We start from the raw sequence: 11,382 nt of genomic DNA on the forward strand, positions 1-11,382 counted from the left end.
TCTCTCTCTCTCTCTCTCTCTCTCTCTCTCTCTCTCTCTCTTGTCCTGAAACTCACTATGTAGACCAGGCTGACCTTAAATTCAGAGATCTGTCTGCTTCTACCTTCTGAGTGCTGGAATTAAAGGTGTATGCCATCACTGCCTAGCTGTAGTTTTAAGATTTACATTTAAGCTTTTATCTGTTTATAGTTTACTTTTATTACTGAGTAGGAGTCTATTTTTATTCTTTTGCATATAGCTACATCATTTTATGTAGCATTATTTATTAGAAAGACTTATCCTTTGTTTGTTATATTGTTTTGGTGAGACAGGGCTTCACTTTATAGCCTTGGCTAGCCTAGAACCCACTATGTAGACCAGACTGAGTTTGAATTCACAGAGGTCTGTCTGTGTCTGCTTCCTGAATGCTGGGATTAAAGGCATGTACTGCTGCATACAGTTTCATTTATTTTTTTTGACAAAGGCTATTTCAGTGTAGACCAGGCTCGCCTCAAATTTGAGAACTTCCTGTCTCAACCTCCTAATTGCTAACATTAACTGGTATGTACTACTTCTAGTTCCTAGGACTTGTTGAAAACTAGTTAACAGAGCAGGCCTATGGTAGATGCATATCCATAATCTTTATAAAATTAAAGTGAATTGAATTGAAAATTCCTGTGTGTACATTTGGGGGGGAAAGAAGCAGAGAAGACTCATATGTTGTTTGGTATGATGGCAATATTAAGACGCCCTGTATGAAAGCAAATAACTAAGTTCTTGTTGTTTGATCATTCAGCATCTGTAATCTCAGCCTTCAAGAGGCTCAGGTGGCTTACTGTGACATTGATGTTGGCCTGAGCTACAGAATGAGATTTTGTCTTAAACCAAAAAAAAAATGAGGCTAAAGAGATGGCTTAATTGGTAAAGTGATTGTTCTGTAAGCACAAGGATCCAAATTTGGATCCCTAGAAACCAAATAAAAGCCATATGTAATAGCTTACCTCTTTAACTACTAGTGCTGAGGGAAGGCAGACAGAGCCAGTTTTGGCAATTGCTGAACTTTGGGGTCAGTGATAGGTCCTCTCTCAAAAAATAACATAGAGAATGATAGAGGAAGATACCTGATGTTGACCTCTGGCCTCCACATGTATATTCACACTTGTGTACCCACACAAACATACATTGAAAATACATTACACACACGCACACACACTCAAGAAAATGTTTTAAAAAAAATGCTGGGCTTGGTAGTTTTCACCTATGATCCCCAGCTACTCAGGAGGTTGTGGCAAGAGGATCATAAGCTCAAGGCCTGCTAGGGTAGCTTAGTGAGACTGTGTCTCAAAGTAGAAAGAATTCAGGTTACAGTGATGTGATAAGACATTTGCCTAGCATTTGTGAGTCCAAAGTTCAATCCTCAGTCCTGGGGCAGAAACTCAGTTCCTTAGCATAATCCTCATCCTTCTGTACAAACACTTGACCTGACAGGAGTATGCTACAAGTGGTTGGAACCTGAATGTGATGCCTGTATTGGAGCAGTCTGTACTGTGCCACATCAATGCAGATATATCTGGCATGAAGGTACCGTGGCTGTATGTGGGAATGGTCTTCTCAGCCTTTTGCTGGCATATTGAAGATCACTGGAGTTACTCTATTAACTACCTCCACTGGTGAGTGGGGCTATGGCAAGCTGGGGAGGTAGTCAGGGTGATCCCTCTACATAACTATGCACATGACCATTCTGCATCCTCTTTAACTTGAGCAGGGGTGAGCCAAAAACCTGGTATGGAGTCCCATCACTTGCAGCAGAACACTTGGAAGAAGTGATGAAGAAGCTGACACCTGAGCTTTTTGATAGCCAGCCTGATCTCCTTCACCAACTTGTTACCCTCATGAATCCTAACACGCTCATGTCCCATGGTGTGCCGGTGAGTGCCCAGAAACCATAAGCAAGGTATAGGAATGATGTACTGATGACTTTTGTGCTAGTAATTGTAGTCTTCACTTGTGATTTATCCCTGCTTTTTCTTATTCCTGTTCTGCCTTGATTGGGCTGTAGGTATGGTTGTTTTGAGGTCTGTGGTCATCATGGTTGATTAGATATGCAATGTGATAGTGAGTTCTTTCCATGGGTTTGAGGGATACTTTAGGCTACCTTAGGGATAGCTTGTTATCATCTCTAGGTTCTAGCTAGTAAAAAAGGGAAATGGAGAAAGGACAGGTTTAGAAAGTCTTTTTGCTTTTCTTTTTAATTTTATATATTTTTGTGTGTATGTGTGTGCCTGTGTTTCTGTATATGCACCACGTGTGTGCTGTGCCCATGGAGGCCAGAGAAGGGTGTTAAATCTAGAATAGAAGTTATAGGTGGTTATGAGCCACTATGTGAGTGTTGAGAACCAAACTCTTCAAGAGTAGCAAGTTCTCTTATCCGCTGAGCCATCTCCCCAGCCTGTCCTCTTCAGTATCTCTGGGCTCTTTGGATTAACAGTATACATTTTAATCCAAATCACCTGTGATTTTCATTTTAACTTGGCAGGCTACAGTTTTGTGTGGTGATTTTTTTATTTGTAAGTTTTGTACATTAAAGTTTTGATAAATTAAAAAAAAAAAAGACAGCCAAGGGATGAAAGCAGGTGGTAGAGCACTTGCCTAGCATGCACAAAGCCCTGGGTTCAGTCTCCAGTATAGCAAAATGACCATAAACACTAGCAATGATGTGGGAGCCCCAAATATTGTAGTAAAAACAGGGAAGTTCTTCAAACCTTTGAAAATAAAACTACCATATGATGTAGCAATTCTACTACAGGTTCTATAACCAAAGGAAACAAAATTGGCATTTTGAAAAGATATCTGCACTCCCATGTTTATTGTAACACTATTTACAAAACAGCCAAGAAAAGCTGCCTAAGATGTTTATCAACTAAAAAAAGTAATATATAATATACACACTGGAATGCTATTCAGCCATTAAAAAGGATAAAATCCTATTATTTGTGACAGCACAGATGGAACTGGTGACCACTATATTAAAGCTTTGTTTAAGTCTTTGTGCCATGTCATGTTGTGTGTCCCCCACCCCCAACATACACACTGCCCTTCCTTTGGGAGGAGAGGTCATTTATTTTTAAAAAGCATATCTCCTTTCCCAAAAATGAAAAATTGATCATTCCCTATTCAAACTATCCTAAACATATGTTATATTTCTGTGGTGGGTTTTTTTTTTTTTTTTTTGATGTCAAGTTTGATATATCAGTAAAACTGAATTTATAATTTCTTGTATGTATTTCTAGCTTAATACCCATTAGTCACATGTGGCCACCAAGCATTTCAGATGTGTCTAGTCCCATATCAGATGTACTGAGAGTATAAAATGGATGTTATAATTCAAGATTTAGTATTAATGTATAGTATAGAGTATCTCATGAATACTTTTGTTTACTACCTAAACACTGAGACAACAATATTCTGGCTTTGTTAAGTAAAATACATTAAAATTATTTTATCTGTTTTTCAAACTTTTTTATTTATATTTTATTTTTTTTTAATGTGGCTACTAAAGAATTCTAAAATAGCCAGGCATGTGCCGGGCGTGGTGGCGCACACCTTTAATCCCAGCACTCAGGAGGCAGAGGCAGGCGGATTTCTGAGTTCGAGGCCAGCCTGGTCTACAAAGTGAGTTCCAGACAGCCAGGGCTATACAGAGAAACCCTGTCTCGAAAAACCAAAAAAAAAAAAAAAGCCAGGCTTGATGTTATGTGCCTTATAACATGAACTGTTTGAGAAGCTGAGTCAAAAGCAATGCCTGTAGCTCAGTAGAATATTTGTCTAGCATTCACAAGGGCCTGTGTTCAGTATCTGTGATCTAGCATTACCAGGCAAAGAAAGAAACTTTTTCCAAGTACCTTTGTGCTTAGAAATATACTGGGTATATTTCTCTTGATAGTACTAGTTTATAACTACTATTATATTTTTTAGAAACAACTTTATTGTAGTATGACCTATATTCTGTAAAATTCATCCATTTTAATTGTATAATCTAGATGTCCTTAGAGATGTTTGCTGTTGTCACTGTAATTCAGTTTTAAAACATTTTTGCCACCTCAGAAAAACCCCTTATTCACAGTCATTCTCCATTCTATCCTATAGGACTAGGTGCCTGTTTAATTTTCTGGTTCTATATTTGCCTTCCTTGCTTGTTCATACAAGTAGAACACTGTTTGGTCTTTTGTAGGGGGCTTCTTCTCTGAGTGGGTCTTAGAGACCTGAGTTTGATCTCCAGGGTCCATGTGGTGAAGAACCATTTCTCATTTTTAAAAGCTGTAGAATAGAATGACTACTACTTGTTGTTTTTTTTGTGGTTGAGTTACTGTTTCACTGTGTAGCCTAGGCCAGCCTTAAACTTGTTAGGTAGTTCAGCCTGACATCAAACTTGTGATTCTCCTACCTTAGCCTTCCAGATGCTGGGATTGTCGAAATGTACCACCATATTTGGATAGGGGTGCTTTTTTTTTTAAAAGTACCACAATATAAACAGAAAAGTAACACTGGAAAAATAAGCTTAAGAGGAAATTAGGAACATTATTTTCCCGGTCTACTAGCTGAGGCTTCTCTGGAACTTGGTTTTTACATCTATGAAATTATAAAATGGATATTGCTAAAGTACTTTCTGTGTGTAAAGCCACTGGTCACGACCCTGTAGGTCAATAAAACAATTCCTGCCTTGGGTGTGTACCCACAAGTGGAAGAAAGAGAACAGTAAACAATTAAAATAAGTTGGGAGACACCATAGAACAGCAGACTGAGCCTTTAGCATTTGCATTATCTGGACAAGGTTTGTAAAAGTATTTATATATTTAATTTGTTTCTTTAAATAAGAAGTTTCACAAATTTTTTTGTTTGTTTTTTTATTGTTGTTGTTGTTTTTCTAGACAGGGTTTCTCTGTATAGCCCTGGCTGTCCTGGAACTCACTTTGTAGACCAGGCTGACCTCAAACTCAGAAATCCGCCTGCCTCTGCCTCCCGAGTGCTGGGATTAAAAAGGCATGCGCCACCACGCCCGGCTACAAATTTTTAAAAGATGAACATTTGGGGCTATCCATTTCACAGTTCTATTTAAAAGAGTAAGAATTTGCCTGCTAAACTTTATCTATGTAATCATGGAATTTATTCCAGAGGCATTGGATGAGGCATGCTATAGAGTTGTTGTTGTTGATATTATTTACAAAACATTTCTGCTGATCGTTGGAAGCCATAGCAATAATAAAAGCAAGAAGTGTTTTGAGGCTGACTCATTTAAGAAGAAAATGTGATGGTGATACATCATTAATAGGAAGATTTATATTAGATATTGATATGCCTCAAAATTTTCTGGAATTCTAGCAGATTTACTTAGCTGAAACAAACCAGGTTCTTGATATATATTAGCAGGTTAGTGAGATGGCTATATAGCTCAAAGATCATGGCTTTAATTTCTAGCACCAAGTAAATAAATAATAATAAAAGAAAGAAAGAAAATGTACTTTTCAGGTAGAATTTGATTCTTAACCTGGCATTTATCCTTTCACTGTGCATTGAATGTTCATTTTAAAACATTTTGTGAAACTTCTTGGTTAAAGAAACAAATTAAACATGTAAATGGCTACTTCTACTCCTTATTGAGACCCAGTAAAATGACAAAAAGTGATTTGAAAAAGATAAATCATAAAGATGGAAAAAACAGGACACAATGATAAAATTAATTTTTTAAAACTGACGTTAAAAAATTATTTTTACCTTTGTGCCTGAGTGTTTTTCCTGCATGTATTTACGTGTACTATGTGTGTGCTTGTGGGTGAGGAAGTCAGAAAGTATCAGATCTCCAGAACTGACTATAATTACGATGGTTGTGAGCTACCATGTAGGTACTAGGGATCAAATCTGAGTTTTTCTATAAGAACAACAAGTGTTAACCACTGAGCCATCTTTCCAGCCCCAACAATAAAGTCTTAACCCTAAAAAGGAGACACTACAATTCAGTCTGTTTTTTAAGAAATTAGATTTATTTTACTTTTGTGTATATGTGAGTGCATGTGTATGAGCATGTGAAGCACGGGTGGGGGTTCAGGGGAGCTGCCCTTGGAGGCTAATAGATGATTAATCCCCTGGTCCTGGAGTAACAGGAGGCTGTAAGCTGCCAGATGTGGGTACTGGAAACCCAACTCAAGTCTTTTTTCTAGAGCAATAAGTATTCTTAACCACGGAGCCATTTCTCCAGCCCCAATCAATTGAATCTTGAGCCCCTACTGAGAACATAAGAACTAACATGATTTAATACTTTGTTTGTTTGTTTTTCTTTTTTTTCTTTATGATTTAATACTTTATGATCACTTAAGGGTTGTACTTAGCAGTACCTGGCATTCTGGGGGTAATAGTAGATGGTTTCATGTCCATAAAAGAAACTTGAGTTCCATCATTTTATCTGATATGTGACATCGCCTCACATATTTCTGAAGATTTATTTTTGAAAAAATTAGAACAGAGGATTGAGATCTCCATGGTATAGCTAGTAAAGTTAAAGGTGGTTTTACTCTAATCAGGGTAAAAACAGGATTCATCTTTGTGTACATACTGGATCCTGGCCACTTTTCTCATTTGCCTGTTAGTTTGTTGACAACTGGGTCATTTCCTGCAGACAGAAAGTATGAGGATTTTTTAGAAGGGAAGGGGAATTTGAGAATCTGACTGGTGTAAGAAGAAAACAACCCTCTAGAATTTCCCAGATTAAATGGTTTACTCAGATCATCCTGTAGTGAAGCTCACAAGTTGATAAATGTCACCTATGTACTTTTTGGAATGGAGCTTTCATTCAGCTTTTTTTGTTGTTTTTTGTTTCTTAAGAATAAATAGGGAGGGGCTGGAGAGATGGCTTAGTGGGTAAGAGCGCTGACTGCTCTTCAAAAGGTCCTGAGTTCCAATCCCAGCAACCATATGGTAGCTCACAACCATCCGAACCATTCGGACATCTGGAGTGTCCGAAGACAGCTACAATATACTTACATATAATAAATAAGTCTTAAGAAAAAAAAAAAGCTAAACTCGGGTCTTTAAAAAAAAAAAAAAAAAAGAATAAGTAGGGAACCCTAGATTATCAGGTAATCAAAATGAAACAAACAGCTGGGCATGGTGGCACACGCCTTTAATCCCAGCACTTGGGAGGCAGAGGCAGGCGGATTTCTGAGTTCAAGGACAGCCTGGTCTACAGAGTGAGTTCCAGGACAGCCAGGGCTATACAGAGAAACCCTGTCTCAAAAAACCAAAAAAATTTTTTAAAAAAAGATTTTTAGTTATGTGTTTATGTGAGGGTATGTGTATGTGAGTGCAGATGCCAGTGGAGGTCAGAAAAGGGCATTGGAGCCTCTGGAACTAGAGTTATAGGTGGTTATGAGCCACTCAGTATGGGTACTGGGAACTTAACTCTGGTCCTCTGCAAGATCAGTGTACATTCTTAACTGCTGAGCCATTGTTCTAGCCAGCCAATGCTACTGTTAATTTAGTCCAGATCCATATTATTTAAATTGGTTAAAGCTATTGTTCAAATAATCAGAAGAGATAAATATGATTGGCCCTGGGAAGGAGAAAATAATAGCATCTGGTGGTTTTATAATAAATATTATAGAAGCATTTGACTCTCAAAGCTGTATTAAAATGAATATTAGGGGCTAGTGAGATGGCTCAGTGGGTAAGAGCACCCGACTGCTTTTCCGAAGGTCCGGAGTTCAAATCCCAGCATGTGGCTCACAACCATCCGTAACAAGATCTGACTCCCTCTTCTGGAGTGTCTGAAGACAGCTACAGTGTACTTACATATAATAAATCTTTTTAAAAAATGAATATTAAATGGAAAACTGGCCATCTTAGTAGAAAGTGGTATTTATAATTTTATTAAAATATTACTAGGAAAGTTGAAGGGATTTCATGCATATATTTCCTGCCACTTGTGACTCAAATCACCTTTTAGAGCAGAGACCTGGGACTTGCTTGTCATACTCGTTCCTGAAGCTTTCCTTTCTCTCCTTTAGGACCCAGCTTTTAGGTCAAGTTGCCTACAACTTGAAAGCCTCAATTTATCTCCATGGTCTTAGCTTTTTTTTTTTTTTTAACCTCCCTTAGGTTGTTCGCACAAACCAGTGTGCAGGAGAATTTGTCATCACTTTTCCTCGTGCTTACCACAGTGGTTTCAACCAAGGCTATAACTTTGCTGAGGCAGTCAACTTTTGCACTGCTGACTGGGTGAGTCTGGAGTTGGTGGGCTGGTAGGGAGAAGCAGAAAGATAGGGAAGCCGATACACTGCCTCCTTCAGGCTTGGTCAAGTTCAACTTTGAACCTGTCTACAGCTGCCTGCTGGGCGCCAATGCATTGAGCACTACCGCCGTCTACGAAGATACTGTGTCTTTTCTCATGAGGAGCTCATTTGCAAGATGGCTGCCTGCCCTGAGAAGCTGGACCTGAACCTGGCAGCAGCTGTACATAAGGAGATGTTCATTATGGTGCAAGAGGAGCGGCGTCTACGAAAGGCTCTGTTGGAAAAAGTAAGTGGTGGTGCTTTTGATCCGGGATCCTAGGCTAGTAAAGGTTGGGGAAGAAAAGGGTAACTTCCGGGGATAGATGTGGCCTCTATTATTCTTGACATGTAGGGAAAAGAGCTGGGTACACCTAAATTGAAAAGCACATTTTATTCTTAGTCTTTTCAGTACCTGGCAACTTTACACAGGTCAGTTTACTTCACTAAGGGTGAGCTTCCTCATCTGAAAAATGGGAATTCTGTTTGTCTTTTTAGGTAGCTGAGTGAGTTAAGAATATTTGTTCGGGCTGGTGAGATGGCTCAGTGGGTAAGAGCACCCGACTGCTCTTCCAAAGGTCCAGAGTTCAAATCCCAGCAACCACGTGGTGGTTCACAACCATCCTTAACAAGACCTGACACCCTCTTCTGGTGTGTCTGAAGACAGCTACAGTGTACTTACATAAATAAATAATAAATAAATAAATAAATAAATAAATAAATAAATCTTTAAAAAAAAAAAAAAGAATATTTGTTCATTAGCTGGGTGTGGTGGCGCACGCCTTTAATCCCAGCACTCAGGAGGCAGAGGCAGGGGGATTTCTGAGTTCGAGGCTAGCCTGGTCTACAAAGTGAGTTCCAGGACAGCCAGGGCTATACAGAGAAACCCTGTCTCAAAAAACAAAAAAAACAAAAAAAAAGAATATTTGTTCATTAATTTCAGGCTATGGTTTAGTAGCTATTACCCTTATGCAAAAGACCCACTAAAATAGACAGGCTATAAAATCCCTGTTGCTGATCATTTGGTCCCTTCAAGTTACTTAAAATATAACTGATAGTCTTACTTTCCTACCTTGTAAAATGGTAGTAAATATGTAAGCGTGATTTTGTTTGTTTTTGAGACAGGGTTTCTCCATGTAGCCCTGACTATCTTGAAACTTGCTGTGTAGATTAGGCTGGCCTCAAAGTCAGATCTACCTGGCTCTGCCTCCCAAGTGTTGGGATCAAAGGTGTGTGTCAGCACACCCAGCTTAAGCTTGATATTTGTAATGGTAGTTGTAAAACTTGAGTGATTGGATATTTGTAAAAGAATCTATTACTACCCTTGCAGTATACTAGCTGCTGGTGTCTGTAGTATTAATGCATGAAGAAGGTAATTAAAATGTGGAATGTTTCGTAGGAAATTGTATTTTATTTATTTTTTGAGACCTGGTATCTTTTGATCCTTCATCACAGTCTCCTGAGACCTGAAATTATTAGGCATGCTCCTTCATATCTAGCTTTTTTTTTTTTTAATTTGTAAAAGATTTTTGGTGTTGTAATTTATGACTGAGCATAATGGTGCTGACCTTCAATCCCAGCACTCCAAAGGCAGGTGGATGTCTATAAATTTGAGAACAGCCTGGTCTATATAATGAATGAGTTCCAGGCCATCCAAGGTTATGTAGTAAGATCCTGTCTCAGAAAGGGCTGGGGGATTTACTTTTATGTGTATAAGAATTTTTGCCTGCAAATACGTACTCTAATGTATATACAGTATGTGTTTAGGTCAAAAGACGGGTGTGAGATCCCCAGGAACTGAAGTTAATGACAGTTGTGAACTGCCATGTGGGTACTGGGAACTTCCAGGTCTTCTGCAATAGCAGCAAATGCTCTTAAACTATATTTCCAGCACCCTTAGCTATTTTCTTAATTTCCAATTGTCTGTTAACTTGGATAAAATAATGCTGTCAAGTAGAAAGTGACCCTACTCCAATAGATTTTCCATAAGTGTGTATCAGTTGTGTGTGACCGAGTGGCTATTACTGTTCTACCTACCTGGTTAGGGAACTGCTGTAATGAGGATCTAATGTTAGAAATTTAGTATTAGAGCTCAATGGCTGAGTACCACCTAGCATGTGGAAGATACTGGGTTTAATCCCTAGCATTGCAAAAGAGAAAAAAATTATAAAGAATGCAGTTCCTAAAGGATCCTTAATGGCCTGTTTTCAGGGTAATACATTTTTAGTTTAAAGTTCATGTACAGGCTGGTTATCGTGGTGCACGCCTATAATTTCAGCATTTAGCAAGCATATAGAGGAGGATTACCCTAAGTTCCAGACCAGCCCAGGCTACATAGCAAAGCTTGTCTTAAAACATATACACATAAGACACATTCACAACTTTGCTGAGTGTTAGATCTAGGCCAAGTTTCAGCTATAGTAATGTTGTTGTATTAGTTGGTAAATTTATTGGCTTTTCCATGTGTCATATTCTATACATTATTAAATGATAGCCCCATGCTATGTCACAGTATGAAGGAACAAAATCAAGTTTGTAAGAATAGAGACCTACCTTCCTATTTGGACAGAATTCTGTACATTTGACACTTAACTCAGAGATGAGCTCTGGACACGATAATCATGAGATCTTTAAGAGATAATGTGTGTTTTTGAGTATTTTTATGAAGATGACTCAATATGTACCCATGTGTGTGATGTGAGGAAATCTAGGGGCTTTATCTTCTTAGCATTCTCTAACTTTGGATTCAAAATTGTCTGTAGTCAGATCCTTCCTTGTTGCCGGTTTTCTTCTGTTATCCTTTAGTAGAATGAGATATGCTTATGTTTATGAGATGTATATTCTTACCTAAAAACTAGAATAATAATTGTTAAGTACTTAATATTCCATAGTGTTAATACTAAATTCTTGATTGAAATACTTAAAGCAATCTAATAAGGATGATAGTTACTGCTGACAAGAGAAGTAAACAGCCGGGCGTGGTGGCACATGCCTTTAATCCCAGCACTCAGGAGGCAGAGGCAGGCGGATTTCTGAGTTTGAGGCCAGCCTGGTCTGCAGAGTGAGTTCCAGGACAGCCAAGGCT

General features: G+C 38.4%; 1 protein-coding gene across 7 annotated transcripts in view; it reads left to right on the forward strand.

The window, feature by feature from the left end:
- The window catches only part of Kdm5c (lysine demethylase 5C), a 45,598-nt gene that overhangs the window by 20,184 nt on the left and 14,032 nt on the right, over positions 1-11,382 (forward strand). For all 7 annotated transcript variants that reach the window (XM_021187756.2, XM_021187754.2, XM_029534506.1 and 4 more), the window contains 4 exons: positions 1,468-1,649; positions 1,745-1,907; positions 8,128-8,247; positions 8,353-8,547. In XM_021187756.2, the coding sequence (XP_021043415.1) occupies positions 1,468-1,649; positions 1,745-1,907; positions 8,128-8,247; positions 8,353-8,547 (660 nt within the window). The remainder of the gene's footprint in view (positions 1-1,467; positions 1,650-1,744; positions 1,908-8,127; positions 8,248-8,352; positions 8,548-11,382) is intronic.

This window comes from Mus pahari, chromosome X (assembly GCF_900095145.1).
Source record: "Mus pahari chromosome X, PAHARI_EIJ_v1.1, whole genome shotgun sequence".
In the NCBI taxonomy this organism is placed as follows: domain Eukaryota; kingdom Metazoa; phylum Chordata; class Mammalia; order Rodentia; family Muridae; genus Mus; species Mus pahari.